We start from the raw sequence: 17,917 nt of genomic DNA, 5'->3' as shown, positions 1-17,917 counted from the left end.
GGGGCGGGGTTTAGAGTGGATGTGGCGGGGTTTAGAGTGGATGTGGCGGGGTTTAGAGCGGGTGGGGAGGGGTTTAGAGTGAATGGGGTGGGGTTTAGAGCGGGTGGGGCGGGGTTTAGAGCGGGCGGGGCGGGGTTTAGAGTGGATGGGGCGGGGTTTAGAGTGAATGGGGCGGGGTTTAGAGCGGGCAGGGCGGGGTTTAGAGTGGGCGGGGCGGGGTTTAGAGTGAATGGGGTGGGGTTTAGAGCGGGTGGGGTGGGGTTTAGAACGGGTGGGGCGGGGTTTAGAGCGGGCGCCGGATAGGGAGGCTTAGAGTTCGGGTTCGGTTACCGCAGATGAACGGATACCCGCAGCAGTTTAACCGATGCCGCTCACAGCGTACGCATTACCGTACGCATCTGCAATGCGCGTCACGGCGGCGCGTCTCATCACCCAGTCACCCAGGGCCGTCTCTGAAGCCGGGGCGCCTTTTCTTTTTACCTCCGAGAGAAAGGAATAAAGAAAGCAAAAAGAGCAACCTTTTATTATCATTATAGCTCAGAGAGAAGGGGAAAGGCATCCTTTCATGTGCTCTGGGCAAAGTAGGCCTCTCTATTCTCTTTCTCCGCCATCATTGTGCTAACCTCTTTTTTTCCAACGGCCCACACTCACCTACCTCTCTCTCCCTCGCTCTCTCTCTCTCTCTCTCCCTCTCTCTCTCTCTCTCTCCCTCCCTCTCTCTCCCTCGCTCTCTCTCTCTCTCTCCCTCCCTCTCTCTCCCTCACTCTCTCTCTCTCTCTCTCCCTCCCTCCCTCTCTCTTCCGTAGCTTTCATCGCCGCCCTCTACATCGATAAAGACCTGGAGTACGTGCACACCTTCATGAACGTCTGCTTCTTTCCCCGTCTCAAGGTGAGCGCCGGGCCAAAGCCCTCGCCGTCCGAGGGCCCCCTCCCCAAACCCCCCCCCGCCCGCCCGCCCCCGCCCTGCCCCGCTCAGATCAATGAGCGTACGAGCACTCAGACGGGGGGGGGGATTAAAGAGAAAAGGAAACGAAATGACAATGTTGACGGCCGAAGCGCTAATGGCGCCCGCATTGACGCGCGCGCAGGAAAGTGGGCTCTCGACTGCACCTAATGGGCCGGGCGCAGTCCTATTTCAGGCGCCTTTGAACGGGAAACCGCACGGCCTCACACGAGCCGCGCTGGTCTCTAGCTTTTCCGCTTTGTTATCGATCCTCCCGTTTCGAGGCACCGCAGGTGTGTCTCAAATGTTTTTGCGGTGTGTGTGCGTGCGTGCGTGCGTGCGTGCGTGCGTGCGTGTGTGCGTGCGTGCGTGAGAGAGGAGCTTCAATCAAGGGCACGCGTCGGGGACGTTTACCCAGAAGCCCGAGGTTTAGAGACGGGAGCTAGGCCTTGCTTCTTTGCCGCTTTAAAAAACGGTCACAGAGTAGACGAGACACGCACGCTCTCCTACTTTTTACACACCGTAACACACGCAGACACACACACACACACACACACACACACACACACACACACAGCGCCACCCCCCTCCTCCCAGTGGGAAGCAGCTGAGGTGGCGTGATACGCCATGCTAATTGCTGTCTCAGTGGGCCTCGCCGGGCGTCATGGTCGCTGGCGGAGAGCGGCTCATTTCCACTTCCAAGGGGAGGAAAGTTGCGAAACGGCCCAGCCAGCGACGCCCCCCCCCTCCCTCGCCATCAGGCCCACCCCCCCCCTGGTGGGCGCTTTCATCGGATCCTTTTTAGGAACGAGCGCCGGCGGAGGGGGGGGCGGGACGAACGACGGCGTACGCCGCGCCGGGTATTAACGGATGCGGGCCGCGCGCTCACAGGGCGCGTGTGTGTGTATGTGTGTGTGCGTGTGGGCGCGCGCCTTTACCGCGTGCGCTGGTTTGGAAACCGCCAAATCTTTTCCCCGCTGAAGGCAGAAATGCGGACGCCCCCCAGAGAGACAGAGACAGCGAGCGAGGGGGGGGGGGGGGGGGGGGGGGGTTGAGAAAGGGAGAAAGTGAAATAAAGCGAGAGAGAGAGAGAGAAGGAGACGGTGGTGGGGGGGGGGGGGGGGTTGAGAGGGAGGAGAAGAAGAGCAGGCCAGCGGAGCTACGAGGCAGCGGAGCCACTCTTTGTGGGGGAAATTAATAGGAACAGACAGTTCTAGATTCAAAGTCCCCCTTTTTTTTTATAACAAGGCTGCTTTTCTGTTAATGGAAGTGCTCTTAGAAGTCCCCTCGGATAAGAGAAATGTATCAGGCCCGTACACCTGGGAGGCCCCGGCAGCCCGCCTTTATTTCCAGACCGGAGACACAGCTGCTTTGTCTTAAGTAGTCTGTGATTTGTACCTCGTTCGTTCATAGAGGGTGAACGAACAAGAGTGCAGGAGGGAGGCGAAGAGAAGAGAAAGGAATGAAATAAAAGCACTGAGAGAGAGAGAGAGAGGGATTTGTAACCGTAGCTTTGTAGCTGTATATTTGATGTGTTTTTAATGTAAGAAAGTGTGCGTGCGTGTGCGTGCGTGCGTGCGTGTGTGTGTGTGTGTGTGTGTATGCGTGTGTGTGTGTGCGTGTGTGTATGCGTGCGTGTGTGTGTGTGTGTGTGTGTGTGTGTGTGTTACAGGAGTTCATTCTGAACCAGGACTGGAACGACCCAAAGTCCCAGCTGCAGCAGTGCTGTCTGACCTTGCGGACGGAGGGCAAGGAGCCGGACATCCCCCTGTACAAGTAAGTCTCCCTGACATATACTGTACACACACACACACATGTATACACACACACATGAATGTCCCCACATTTCTTTCACGTGCCTCGTCACAAACAAAGCCCAAGCGACCCTTGGGGTCATGCCAGTAAACTTCGGCAAGACCGAACAATAAAAGCGATTAACAGAGTATTATTCTGCCACACAACTTCTCTATGCCTGAATAGTCGTCCCTCAGCCGAGTGAATGGCGTGCAAAAGGTCCCCATCATTGTGCGAAACTAACAGTTTTCAAATAGTCCTCCTCCCCTGAATGGAAAAGGTCAAGGAACGAGCGTCGTTCCGCAGGACTTCTTCACAAGGCCGATGCCCCCCCCCCCCCACCCCCACCGCCCACTGCCCACCCCCCCTCCGCATCCTGAGTGAGTCATCATGGCGACTGACAAACACCGATTCTGAAGGGGAATGGAGTGGGAGGGACTGAGGGATCACCCAAGGTGCCCGGTGTGAATGGGAGGGACTGAGGGATCACCCAAGGTGCCTGGTGTGAATGGGAGGGACTGAGGGATCACCCAAGGTGCCCGGTGTGTAAGTTGAAGGATCGCCCGGCTCGTAGATTTACCCGGAATGTTCTGGAACCGGACGCCGTACCGCCTCATTGGGGGACGCCTCGTTTTTTACTAGTAGTGATTTTCTGTTCGGCTATGAATTTTGCACCAGCACTAGGAGATCGATACTAGGTTGAACTGAGGCAAAGTAAGGGTTTTGAGTTATTTAGTGCTTGTGGAGTAGCTAAAAGCTCCAGCCCTGTAGCTCTCTCAGCGTTCATGTCCTTGACGTTTCAACTTTTCACCAAACCAAATCAAACTTTATTTGTATAGCGTATTTCATACACAGAGGCAACACTATGTGCTTTACAGAGAGCAATGGGAGGGTGGGCACAGGTCCCACCCCTACATATTCCAGAGTGAAGCAAAAAAACAGTTTCATCCGGGGGCCAGAAAAGTGAGCTGTAAAAATTCTTCCCTGACCCCTCTCAACGAGACGATCGAGCAAGCTCCTGGAAAATGTTTATCTATTGGCTAAGAACATATACAGAGAAGTAAACATGGGCAAGATACTTCATAAGAGAGACATGACTAACAGGAGAGTGCACAAATAGTTACAGAGAAGTTGCCTACATGGTAGATCATTATGTGTTACTGTAGCTACCCCTGTAGTCTCTAATAGGATATTTGAGTGAATCATATAACAAAGCACAGTAAGCACTTAGCAGAACAGGCTCATAGAGAATGCCGCAAAGCAGAGGGTAGGGTTGCCTGGATGGGGACAGCTGACGACAGAGTGGGAAGGAGCTAGTCATGGGGAGGCAGGGGGCCTTTCCAGGAGCCATAGGGTGGACTTTTGGCCGAGGACGAGCCGGGGGGGGGGGGGGGGGGTGATTGACGCAGTGTAACACACAGTTGCAGCATCAACACACACCTCCCACTCTGTCTCCCTTGCTCTGTCTCTCTCCCCCCCTCTCTCTTTCTCTCTCCCTCTCTCTCTCTCCCTCCCTCTCTCTCTCCCTCTCTCTCTCTCCCCCTCTCTCTCTCTCTCCCTCCCTCTCTCTCTCTCCCTCTCTCTCTATCTCTCTCCATCTCTCTCTTTCTCCCTCTCTCTCTCTCTCTCTCCCTCTCTCTCTCTCCTCCTCTCCCTCTCTCTCTCCCTCTCCCTCTCTCTCTCTCCCTCTCTCTCCCTCTCTCAGGTGATTTTAGCGTTAGCGGTAGCAGGCGAACCTTTAGCGTAGCCGCGGAGGTGCTAGGGGACGTAGCTCAGTCCGTTCCCCACCAGTGGACAAGCAGCGCGCTCTGGTTTACTGTAACCCCGGCTGTTATTGATTTGATGCGCTGGAACACATCATGTATCACCCAGCAGTCAAGCTTCTTCTCCTTAGCTGCCCCCGCGAGATGTTCTGGGGCAGTCAACCCTAGTGTGACCCTCTCTACGGCTGCTACTGATGAGTCACGAGTGATGCAGTCTTACCGGATACAGCCGTGTGTGTTTCTGTGTGACTGTTTCTGTGTGTGTCTACTCTGTCTGGGTTTCTGTGTGTGTGTGTGTGTGTGTGTGTGTGTGTGTGTGTGTGTGTGTGTGTGTGTGTGTGTGTGTGTGTGTGTGAGTGTGAATTATAAATGGGTGTGTTAGTGCGAGTGTGAAACAAGGCTTGAAAGAGCCTGTAGAAAGTAGGTGATCTGACCACAGCACTCAGGGGTTTTCCTGGATGGGTCTTTGGGGGGCGATGCGCTCACAATTTTGGGGGGAAACCTCAGTTTTATGCCGAGTAGCCTACCAGCATGTATAGGCCTATATTCTTCGCTGTCGTTCTGACTGAGCTCACTTTTCACAATCGCGGGAAATCTCCCGACATGACACAAAATGGATATGATGCCAAGCTACAGTATCAAACACATTTGGAGAGGATTTGAATTGCTATTTTTTTTTTTTGGCATTTTGGCTCTGGTGATTTTCCTTCGGCTCTGGCTAAAATCTCTTTAGGGGGTGCCAAAAATGTCTCTATGCAGGAAAAACCCTGGCACTAACACTACAGATAGATCCAGTCAGCGCGTCACAAAGCACATCCGTCGCCATATGAGCTGTCTCACAACCTTAGATCACGATTGAAAGCATAGACTTTCAACACACTGCATTCGAACACGCACACTCACACACACAGTTTCAGCCATTGTACGCACATTTGAACTTCATTTCACATTTCACGTTTTCTCTCTCGGCAAGGCGAGGAAGGCCTGAGTCACTCCAGAATGCTTTTAGCTTGACTCTCTCTCCTCATGAACTACAGTACATGTACCACAGCCACCTACAGAGAATACACCTACCACAGAGAATACACCTACCACAGAGAATACACCTACCACAGAGAATACACCTACCACAGAGAATACACCTACCACAGAGAATACACCTACCACAGAGAATACACCTACCACAGAGAATACACCTACCACAGAGAATACACCTACCACAGAGAATACACCTACCACAGAGAATACACCTACCACAGAGAATACACCTACCACAGAGAATACACCTACCACAGAGAATACACCTACCACAGAGAATACACCTACCACAGAGAATACACCTACCACAAGCAAGTGGCGAATGAAGTCATTTGCTTATGCCTTAGTATATCATTACCTAGGGGCCAACTGCTGCCCTTCTCCAGAGGACCTCCTCGATGGCCACCCACACACACACACACACACACACACGTCCACCAAATTTGGGCTTTTGCACCACTTAACATCACAAAGGCCATGAGTCTCCAAAGTTGAGAACAACAGTAATAATCCTAACAAAAATAATAGGGTTCCACCCTAATGGGCTGTGTGAGTGCGTTTGTGTATGAGTGTGTGTGTGTGCGTGCGTGCGTGTCTGTGTGTGTGTGTGTGTGTGTGTGTGTGTGTGTGCGTGTGTGTGTCTGTCTGTGTCTGTGTGTCTGTGTATGAGAGTGTCTGTGTATGAGTGTGTGTGTCTGTCTGTCTGTCTGTGTGTGTGTGTGTGTACACCTAGAAGCAGACAGCTCCTCAACGTCTCCCCATACCCCTTGTTTTATTTCGCTCCGTGTTGGTAAGAGCGACACCTTAACGCCGAGTGACACGTCCTGTTGAGATATGGCTCCCAAGTCGGCGGCAGAACAGTTTGTATTTGTTCTGCACGTGCCGTGAACTTCTTCTTTTGTAAGTGAGACAGAGGTTTGAATAATTGATAAAGTGCCATAAGTGACCGCATTGCATTAAAAATGGATAGGTCTCCTGAAATAAGTAAATTGTCCGTGAATAATTTAGGGGGCTCAAACCTGCGTGTGGGGTGTTTATGCAAATTATAACATTTCCAACCTCTTAAGTTTAGTTTGCTTGCTCGTACTCACTTTTCCCCAATTAAAAGCAGTCAAATTGATTGTCTAACTAGAAAAAAAAAAATCTGCTATTTTGTGGTGTCACTTGTTATTTTCATCATACCTGTTTTTTTTCTCTCCTCCTTCTCTCTCCTCCCAGTGCGTGTTGATTGTTTACGCACTCTGCACCACTTCAAAGCTTGAAAGGGTCGCGCAGAGAACATTGTCATTATTTTATTTCTCTCTCCCAGACGCATCATATTTGTCATAGAAGACACATCTCGACATCAGAAGATGATTGCGGCCCACTTTTAGTTGTTTTATCTGTCGCTCTGACAACTTGTGTACACTGTGGAAGCAGACCTGCGATGTTGTCCTCGGCCACAGAGCCCCTGGACACAAATTATATTTGCTCCGAATGAACTTTTTTTCTCTCTCTTGCGTTCTTGTTACTTTCTGAAGGACAGTGTCACAGAGCGTCCTTGAGCCTTCTCATGTGTGTTATTATCTTTCTCCTGCTCCACCTCCCCCCTATATATATATATATATGTGTGTGTGTTTATTATTATTACCTCCATGACGGTGCAGGGCAAGAGGCTATGTTTTCAGTGGTGTGTGTGTGTGTGTGTTAGGGATGTTAACAGTTAATCGACTATCGATTAATTGCAGATAAGAATTTACTCGAGTAAGATTTGGTTACTCGATTAATTGCTTGTTACTGAACTTTTTTTGGGAGGGAACGTTTTCAGGAGTTGCGTGAAATGTAATCATGATTTAAGGTCTGACTGCACATGAGGGTGCCACGGCATGTAGTGAAGGCTAATTGGGATGCCGGGAGATTTCGGAGGCGGAAGAAGACAAAAAAAAAAAAGCAAGCAAAGCACAGTCCGGCGCGGGACGTTCTTAACAATTATTCGACTGTCGTTTGTTAAGGTTCACAGTTATCGATTAATGAAATTCCTTGAAATGTGCAACCCTAGTGTGTGTGTGTGTGTGCGCGTGTTTGTTAGCAGGATTACGCAAAAACGACCGGTGGAGAGGTGCAGCGTGGGCTAACTTACAACTTCTTAAATTTTGGAGCAGATCCAAATCACGGGTCGGGTCCACGGTCCACCCAAACACAGCCGGACTGCCCATTCACTTGTGTGTGTGTGTTTGTGTGTGTATGCGCGTGCGCACGTTAGCAGGATTACACAAAAACGACCAAAACCGATTTTTCTGAAACTCGGTGGAGGGATGCATCATGGGCCACCTCAGAACCCATTCAGTTTTGGAGCAGATCTGAATCACAGAGCGGATTCACGAGTGAAGACAAAAGAAGCAGAAGAACGAAGCCAGCTCCCTGTGTGGGGGTGCTAGAGACACAGGGTTTGGACTCGGGTGCGCGGGGGTGTGGCCCACCGCACCTCCCCCCGCCGGCTGTGATCCGAGGGGGGCGCCACAGACCCAGCCGAACACAGGCACCCATTCATCTCCAGTCATTGTTTCACAAGGTTCAGAATCGATTATCAAGATTCAATTCGATTCGATTCAATATCGATTTGGTTAGGCTTACTAAAACTTTTTTTTTTTTTCTGTAACCTTAATTACATGACTGCCAAGTTATGCAACACCTCAATACTAGGGCTGGGTATCGATACTGATTTCCAAAAATAAATGAATGAATGAATCATTGAATGAATGAATGAACTATTCATTTCTTAATCTATTCATTCATTCATTCATTAAATAAAAGATCGATTTTGGGATTCATGAATCATTCAGAATCGATTAATCGATTTTTTAAACCCAGCCCTAATGACAAACATGTCCTGCTCGCACGCACATGCTCACTCACAGCCACAAAATGCATTTGCGGACAGAGCTCTGTGCTACCCGAGCACCATTTGTACATGTTATTAACCCCCCCCCCTCCTCCTCCTTCTCATCCTCCGTGTTGCAGGACCCTGCAGACCGTGGGGCCGTCACACGCGCGGACCTACACCGTGGCCGTCTACTTCAAAGGGGAGCGGATCGGCTGCGGCAAGGGCCCGAGGTGGGTACCTGACCACTCAGCCGGCCGGCGCTGAACATGACGCGCTCTGCTCCCTGCCCCCGTGCTCCGCTAATGGGCTGGAGAATAATGGCCATGTTTTATTGATGGTGTTTATTATAGCAATTAAGACCCCTTCACGGCAGCCAGTCTGTCGAGAGGGACATTATGCAGAATGAAAATGAATCGATTCATTATCGGATTGACATAAAAAACGTATTATAGAAATATCACTCTGGGTGGGGTGAGACTCCTTGGTCCTGTCCTCCTAGGACGCAGTGTTCATTTTGACAGCACATTTTGATTGTCAATGAAAATGCTATTTAGTTTTAGTCATATTTTAGTCATCTGATGTTTTTTGTTTGTCTAGTTTTAGTTGACTAAATAGCATTAAGATTTTAGTCGACTTAAATCTACAGTAGATTTAGTTGACTAAGATAGAATGGGTTTAGTTAAAGTGTAATGTATTATTTAACCATTTCTCTAGAGTTTCCAAACTCGTATACTCCTGGAGGAAACATCTATTAAACTGTTGGACAAAGCTGCTGAATCACATTTCTATGCGCTCTCCTTGCCTTGTGTTCGGTGCTTTTTCAGCGTGAGCCACCACTTTCTCAGCATTCAGATTGGATCTCTTCCCAAATTGTCCCTCCCTTATATTTTCAAGTTTTTAATCTGTTGACGAAAACGTCAATAGATCTCGTCATAGTGTTGACATCATGAAATTGTTGTTATGATGACCAAATAAATGAACGTTGGGACGGGGGGTTTAGTTGGCCTTGTTCTACCATGCGTAGCATCGTGGGTTGACACTTTCTTTTCTTTTTTTAAGCGCAAGGGTAAAGAAAGATAATTGCCGCGTGAAGTCTCTTTTCGGGGGGGGGGGGGGGGTGGTATTTATCACAGCTCAGCCACGGAGGAACCAAACATAAAACCATCAAACATCTTTCAACACCCCCCCACCCCCAACCCCACCTCTCCTCCTCGTCCTCCTCTATATACGCTGCTCCACGGGCCCCTTTCTACTTGAAAGAGCGCTCGGTGGCACTAAGCTGGCGATAAGTTTGTCCTCGTCCATAGGATCTCCCAGCAGCCTGGTGTTTTCATATTTACTAGACTTAAGCCTCAATACCCCCCTCTCTCTCTCTTTCACACACACGCAGATGCACACAAACTCTCACACACACACACACACACATACATGCACACACACACACTCTCCAAACCCTTGTATGTGATCACACAATGCACAATATATACGGAGGGTGGATGGCGGCATAAACAGGGCCCATGCCGAGCAGCCCCGAGGCTTACCTCCCGGAGATGGAGGCAGCCCGTTACCTGGGATTGTCAGGATTGAGAGAGAGAGAGAGAGGTCTTTCTGAAACACCTTTCTTTAATCCTCTGTCTTTTTTCCCCCTTCATCCAACTGGAATTTCAAAAAGGATGATTTGAATATGCTAAAGATCTTTTCTCCCCTGCTGTCTTTCTGTTTGTTTGTTAATTTATTTTCTCTCTCTCTTTGTTTTTCATTCCTAACAGCATCCAACAGGCGGAAATGGGGGCAGCGATGGACGCTCTGGAGAAATGTATGTTGTTTTTTGTTGTTGTTATTATTTATTTATTTATTTTCCCCGGGAAGCTAGCAGCGTCCAAACTTCTCAAGCCTCTGGCGTGGCCTGCCGGAGCGCTCCATATCCGCGCGTCGTTGGCCGGCAAGGAACGCTGCGGCTCGTCCGTCCCCGTTGGCCGGCAGATCTAGAACGATCTAGAACACGGGTCAGCGCGAATATCCGGCCCAGAGCACAGGGCGGGCGGGCGGGTGGTTGGTCGGGTTCTGACCCACGAACGAACGCCAACCGGTCGCCAACAGTTCACTCACCATCAGCGAGGCTTGGAGACCTGAGCCAGAGAAAAGTTTGTGTTTGCGGCATTCCATAACGGAGAGAAAACGCAACGCTCGGCGAGGACCCTCGAGTGGAGAACGCCTCTTCAGAAGTGAAGCACCGTCGTCATGTCCTCTGCACAGACTTCCGCTCCTTGGGTGTTTTTCATCTCATCGAACAGCACTTAAAGACAGAAAAAAGTGTTTTTTAGCCGCGTTAGTAATGCATCATCCACCGCCAAGTAAAAACATAATTATAGGCCTCTTAGCTTTGGATCCATTCCCTATCGTCTACCCACCTACCTGCCACTTAGATTTCATGCATGTGTAATGCACTACATTAGGTGAAATTGGAATTACTGTGTGTGTGTGTGTGTGTGGGGTTGGGGGGGTGGGGGGGGTCACCCGCCTACCTGGCTAATGCATTAATCAAACAGCGCGATTTGTTCTTCGCTTGAGCCAATTAACAGGCGGTGGATAAAAATGGCTTCACCATAAACCACGGGAAGGGCAGAACGTCCGACGCTTTGATGCCATCATGGCCGTAAACGAGGCCCCGTGGCTACTGTCTGCGCGCCGCGGAAGCCCCGCCTTTTAAACGACGTCGCCGTGGCTCCTTAGTTTGTCTTTTATTTTTAAACCCCCTCCTCTCTTTCCTCACACTGTCTCTAGGCCCCCCCTCCCCCTCCCCACTTGACTTCCTCCCATCCCTAATTCTTCCCTCTCTCCCCAGCAAAGACCTCTGTCTGATTGATAGACGCCCGGCGCTTGTAAACGGACATTTCCTCCTTCATAAATTGCTGTTTTAGATTCTAGATTAGTGGTGCCTTTTAAAAGGTCAGCTCAATTAAAATAGTCTCTGCTCACCGAAGCCTCGCCTTCCTCTCCTCCGGGGCAACCGTGCGCATGGTTCTGCCTTAGAACTCCCTAGGGCCTCGGTTATGCTTCAACTTTTTAATTGTTTTCATTTTATTTCCTCTGCTTTATGTAGTACCATCCTCTATCACCAGGATTAGTTTTAGACTGAAACTTCTAGTCATGTTTTTTTGTGTGTATGGAAGTTACATCAGGGGAATGGACAATGATTATTAATCTCTGTAATCTTCATTCACAACCGTGAGGGAAATCGTCCCCCCTGCCTCACGTCAGGAGTGGATCCGGATCTTATGAGTGCGAGTTTAAAGACAGACAAGACTGTGGACTCTTAATTTGGAGGCTCGACGTCACGTCGTCTCATGTGATCGTCAAGAGGCCGTCTCCGTTCGTTCCAACACCAAGACCAGTCAAGGACGTTGGCACCAATGTCATGTAATTTGTCACCGATAGCTGTCGTGTGTGCGTAGTAGCTACATACGCCCAGACGCGTGTGCACACACACACACACACACACTATATATATATATATATCTTCTGATGTCGTCTTCTCTAGAAGTCTACATCCCTACAGCATGTCCCCAACAGATCCAAAATGGCTCCCTATCTGTATTCACTGTCAGGATTCATTTCAGTGTTTTATTGAAGCTCTCAGGGCACACTTTCAGAATCAAACCTTTCTTCTTTCGCATTACCCGCCCGCCCCGCCAGACTGAAGAAGCAGCGACGAGGGCAGTACTAGTGAGGGATGAGGAGGAGAGGAAAGACGAGAGGAGAGAGGCGGGGCAGACACGGGAGCGGAGAAGAAGAGACGGCGAGGAGAGGAGGTAGAGCCGAGACAGCTCAGGGCTCATTAAAGAGAGACGGCAGTGCCCAATATTTGGTGTCTCGCAGCCTGTAGCCGACGCGCCGGTGGCTCGGCTGATTCTCATCTCAGCGTTTGACGCAGCCCACCACCACCACCATCGCTCCGACAGTCCCCTGCCCACAGCCCGCATGAAATATGCATGGCCAAGGGGTAGCGTTTTGTATCATTGGAAGATTCTCTCTCTCTCTCTCTCTCCCTCTCTCTCTCTCTCAATCTCTCTTTATGTGTAGTTATCATTTCTCTCTCTACCCCCCCCCTCCCCCCTCCTCGACCCCCAAGCCGCTTATTTCCAAAACAATGCGCCGTTTCCCCCAAGTGGCGGAAACACGCCGTCTGTCTTGCTAGCAGCTGGAAAGTGGCTGGGTTTTTTTGTTAGTTTTTTTCTGTTAAACCCCTCTTCAATCTCTGGATAAAAGCTCCGGGCGGACAGAGAGGAGTAAAGTACGGGCGCTTTGTTTTGCCACGCCCCCCGCAGAGCCCCCGAGGGGGGGGGGGGGGCGCCACACCGTTGACTGGAGGGCCGTTGAGCCGTTGACTGGGGGGCCGTGGGGCCGTGGGGCCTTTGACTGGGGGTGTAATGGAATTTACTGATCTAGTCAAAAAAGGATTTACCAAGATTCGCTCAAAAGGTTAAGTCTGGTTTATTGTGAAAACATACGAGCGCAAGGACTTCCTGAACAACGCAACAAGAGTGGTTTATCCAGCGAAGTCCGGCCCTGGGTTTTGCTGCGCCTTATATGCAAGCAAAACACGGGTACGGTGCCTCCAGGATGTGATTGGCTAATCTATTGTACGTCATATGAAATGGCAGGTGTGGCCGAGAATACAGACATGTGACATGAGAAAAGGCGGCAATTCTTGGAGACAAAAGTACAAAGGATGGTTATTCTGGAGTAGACAGATTTCTAGGTGTATGGCCTCCTGGAGGCCATTTTGTAGGTTAGCACAGCTATGTGAATATTTGGGGGAGGTGGTGAATTACAAAAGGAGAGAGAGGAACAAAGGTTTAAGGTGTTTGGATGTAAATTCCACAACAGGGGTCCGTGGGCGGGCTACAGGTTATAGAGTGGAGTAGCGTTGTCCAGGGAAGATGAGCGTCTATCTGCCGTGGAATAGGCAATAAGTTCAGGCATAGGCCAGGCGGCCATGCTCTACATGCCAGCGAGAAGGGATATTGTGTGTGTGTGTGTGTGTGTGTGTGCCTGCATGTGCACACGCCCTCAAAAAGCACGCCTCACTGCTGATTCCACAACGACTTAGTCTGGCGTGCCCAGTGTTGCCAAGGTCCCTGGCGTAGCGCCTCTCTCCTAGGAGAAAACGCTGCACCCGGAATCTCAAGCCAACCCTCCCCCCCATCCACCCCCCTGTCCCCCATCCACCCCCCGTCCTTGAAAGGAATTACCGTCTCGCCAACAAACAAAAGACTCGAGTTGAGCTCAAGTACGCAAATGCTTTAACCTGTGCAAATCACTATGCGGAACACGTTCCCACCAAAGGTGTTTTTTATGTGTTTTTTCCATCCCCCAGCAGAAGGCCGGTCGGTGGGAAATCCTCACTGTGTCTTTGCGATGCCCGGCACACAGACCCCTCTGTTCTCTCCGTCTCTCAGAAGGAATAGGAGAACAAATGGGAAGCCTGCTGCATTCTTGAGCAGCCCTCGTTCTTCCACACGCACGGCGCTCAGCTCTGCATGTTAAACAATGCAAATGGACAAAGCCCCCCCCCCCGCCTCAAGAGTGGGTTATTCTCAAGTGAAAATGCCAGCGATTTTCATATTTTAACTGCAATATGTAGCTTTCTCTCCAAGCCTGATCAAGCAATGCTTAGTCGTCGAGGGCCAATTGAACTAATCGTGTCTCCTTGGATTGTTTCCTCTGTGATTTGGTCCTTTGACACGATTTAACGTGATTGCGTGATGAAGAGCATGTTTCCCAAAGGAAGAGCACTTACGTGTGTTAGTGGTGTATCCGGTGGGCTTGGAACAAGGTTATTATAGTTAATGAAAACTAGTTGTGAACAAAACATTTTAGTCAACTGAAATAAAAAATAATGATAACTAACTTCAACTGTGTGTTTACAAAACTAACTAAGAGGACAATAGGATGTCCTCGTTGTCTTAGTGACACTTGGCTTTCAAGTTTGTCTCTTCATCACACAAATAATGTTTCAAACCCTGTAGACTATGGTTCCAAACCCTGTAGACTGTATGGTTCCAAACCCTGTAGCCTGTATGGTTCCAAACCCTGTAGACTGTATGGTTATACAACATGTAGACTGTATGGTTCCAAACCCTGTAGCCTGTATGGTTCCAAACCCTGTAGACTGTATGGTTCCAAACCCTGTAGCCTGTATGGTTCCAAACCCTGTAGACTGTATGGTTATACAACCTGTAGACTGTATGGTTCCAAACCCTGTAGCCTGTATGGTTCCAAACCCTGTAGACTGTATGGTTTCAAACCCTGTAGACTGTATGGTTCCAAACCCTGTAGACTGTATGGTTATACAACCTGTAGACTGCTGTGCTACCTGGGTCTAAATACTTGAAAACCTTTCAATGTACTGTTTGCTTGAATCTGCCGAGAGTAAGTGCGGTTCACTCCCCAACCCCCAGGAAACATGGGGTGACAATGCTGTTCAAAACCCATGTTAATCCCATGGACAGATTCCAGTAGTATAAAGTCTAGCTTGACCGAGAGCTGGAACTTGGAACAGGTTCTCACACCTCCTGAACAACAGGCGTGTTCATTTGCAGTAGTGTAATCTACTATAGACAATCCCATTTGTAACTTAAATGGTATGACACTAAGGAGCCGGGTCTCTCCCATGCCTGGCGTGTTGAAATTGAGATGTATGCGCAAGGCCTTCCAACATCCACAGCTTTTCTGCTGTCCTCCTTATTACAGATCTCATTTAGCGATGTTCTCTTCTAATTATGTTATCAGATCTCATAGTCATCACAACAGGAACCCAATGAGGCCTGTCTAACTCTTTGTTATTTAGCTGTATTAATGAAAATAATAACGCCAGGGGCAATTGCACTGGCGATAATGTCAGCGTTGATTTACACGAGCGGCCCAGCGACGGCATGTGTGCGGAGTCGCACGCCGTCGAAAACATGCAGTCGATTAGCTTTCCTCGATCGGAAACTGACCTTGTCTCTTTTGCCGCCACCCCCTCCCACCCCCCCACCTCTGTTTATCTCCTCTCCTTGACCCACTCCCCTCTCTCTCTCTCTCTCTCTCTCTCTCTCTCTCTCTCTCTCTCTCTCTCTCTCTCTCTCTCTCTCTCTCTCTCTCTCGGTCTATCTCTTCCCCCTACCAGATAACTTCCCACAGATGGCTCATCAGAAGCGCTTCATCGAGCGGAAATACCGACAGGAGCTGAAGGAGATGAGACGAGAACGGGAGCGTCAGGAGAAGGAGACGGACGACTCCGACGACTACAGGAAGTGACGGGGCTCTGTTTCCTGCCCAATTTCCAGATAGCTCGAAATCCCGTAAAAAAAAAGAAACGACATCCATTGCGCCGCACTAGTAGACACTGAAATGATGTGATAGGCTGGAAGCAAGATCACGGTATGTCTGCCTTGGCTCTTGATAGGCTAGGTAGAATGTCCTCCAATGTGTTTTTGACCTATCCAGTCCCAATCAGATTATACACTAGTCTCTAGTCCAGTATCCAGGGCGATGAGAGCATTAGTGCACATGGAATTGGTTAAACTGCTGATCCAGGCTTAGGTATATCTAAAGCCCTAATGGTCAAGGTTAGGATAGGAAGGAAGGAGAAACTGATCCTAGATCTGCAGTCTAGGACCTACTTCGGTCCCAACTAGAAGCAGAGCAAAATGGAGGCCTTGTACTGTGTTTTTTTTGTGGGTTTGTTTACATCTGTCCTGTTGTCGCCCTGCTTTTATGTATTCGGTCTTAGTCAATACCAACTCCATTATGTACAATTATTAACCTTTTTAACCACATCTACAGCAGAGTGCTTTCGCTTATAATGGTCATCGATGAATATCGACAGCAGAGCTGGTATGTTTTAAATGTTTTGTATTTGTAGCACCAATGTCGCTGATTACAACGATAATAATAAAGGTAACTTTGATGGACCCCTCCGCAATCGTTCAGTTTATCATGGTACGAGGAGACCGCCCTGAGCATGGCGTTGCGGTTTGGCACAACGGCATATCACGTGCAGTTAGGATGAGGGAAAGCCTCATATCATTCAATTACGTAGTCTGCTAAAGGCCACCATCTGCCTCACATCTGCCTCTTTTTCTCTAACGCTTTCAAAAAGGCTTTTTTGCCTCCCCCTCTCGAAATCCGATTGGCAGATCTTAATTATAGATCGGCTCTAATTAAGCATTGCTTTAGTTCAGTTGACATCAAATCCAGATATATAACCACTCGCTGTCCTCTTTTGAATGTAAATCATGAATCATCGTCAGTCAAATATTGTTATAAAATGCTGTCTCTGGAGCAGCACCAAAGATGCAATCTCTAAAGGGAGCAACTTACTACATATCAATTACTTTGAATATATGATCTGTGGCACACGTGTGATTAGGTCACCTTCAAGGCTCAATGTATGTCACAGAGCATTATTGTACTGTAGCTACAGTGTACTCTACAGTGTACTGTACTCTACAGTATCTTTCCACGCTTAGTTGTTGCAAAACAATGTGTTCCCAACAACCACCCACACAATAAAAACAACAGTCCCTGGTTTTTAAAGATGTTTAATTGTGTTGAGTCATATAAATATTCAGTACAAAATATCACATTTTACAAAGCAGATTGATGGATGGCCATTGGTTAAGGGCCCCTTAAACTACGTCACATGACCTCTCATTATTGTTCTACATCGACAAAACTGGACTGTTGACTTCACATTGTCACCAACATAATACACAGGTCAGTCTCATGGCTAACCATTTCTACATCAACACCCAGGCCTAGCACATCTTTAGAAAGGACATCAGTATAGCCATCTACAGCTGGCTGCTTTGACTAGAACCCCCCAGAGCTTCCGCCTATGCGTTGTGACATACAGCATCGCCCCATACTAACAGTCTTCAGCAAAGCATGCTGGGATTGCTGAAAGACAAAACAGTCTGTCGGAGAAGCAGAAGCACATTTGAGATCTGTAATGACATTATGCTGACACCCCGTAACAGCAAACAGAGTGAGAAAAATGCATTTTGGTGCAATCTGCTGTCTTTTTGTACTGGGGTTGATAGCAGACATCAGCGTACCCCGCGGGCAGAAGAACAGTTTATGCGAGGGGTTTTTGAACTCCATTAAATGCTTATCAAAGCAACATTTGCCACAATCTCAAATAGCCACTCACAGTGAGCTCAACAGCCAAGAAAAAAAGAACAGATAGGTGAAGCAAGAAACGTGGGCTCCGTTGAGAACAGCGTGTGCATGTGTGTTGGTGGAGGATTGTCTAAGCTGCAGCTGGCCATTTTTGTTCGGGAGATGTCTTATGTCGGCAACGCGGCCGATTTGTGAGAATATTGCAGAGGGAAATGAATATCACTGTGGCAATTATGTCATTGTGTTATTAGTGTTTCAAACGTCTGATAAATGTCACCCTCCTCACAGTCTGGCTTTTTTGCTGGAGAGAGGGCAGTGCTTGTTTTAGCTGGCTTTTTTTTTCTG

At 49.0% G+C, this 17,917-nt stretch overlaps 1 protein-coding gene across 1 annotated transcript in view; it reads left to right on the top strand.

Annotated features, from left to right (window-relative positions):
- drosha (drosha ribonuclease III) overlaps window positions 1-16,330 on the top strand; it is an 85,831-nt gene extending 69,501 nt beyond the window's left edge. The window contains exons 25-29 of the mRNA XM_084454159.1: window positions 807-889; window positions 2,616-2,719; window positions 8,539-8,631; window positions 10,171-10,217; window positions 15,576-16,330. Coding sequence (XP_084310285.1) covers window positions 807-889; window positions 2,616-2,719; window positions 8,539-8,631; window positions 10,171-10,217; window positions 15,576-15,706 — 458 coding nt within the window. The 3' untranslated portion in view covers window positions 15,707-16,330. The remainder of the gene's footprint in view (window positions 1-806; window positions 890-2,615; window positions 2,720-8,538; window positions 8,632-10,170; window positions 10,218-15,575) is intronic.
- The last annotated feature ends 1,587 nt before the right edge of the window (window positions 16,331-17,917 follow it).

This window comes from Borostomias antarcticus, assembly GCF_949987555.1.
Source record: "Borostomias antarcticus genome assembly, chromosome: 2".
Taxonomy (NCBI): domain Eukaryota; kingdom Metazoa; phylum Chordata; class Actinopteri; order Stomiiformes; family Stomiidae; genus Borostomias; species Borostomias antarcticus.
This window is presented reverse-complemented; position numbering and strand designations above follow the sequence as displayed.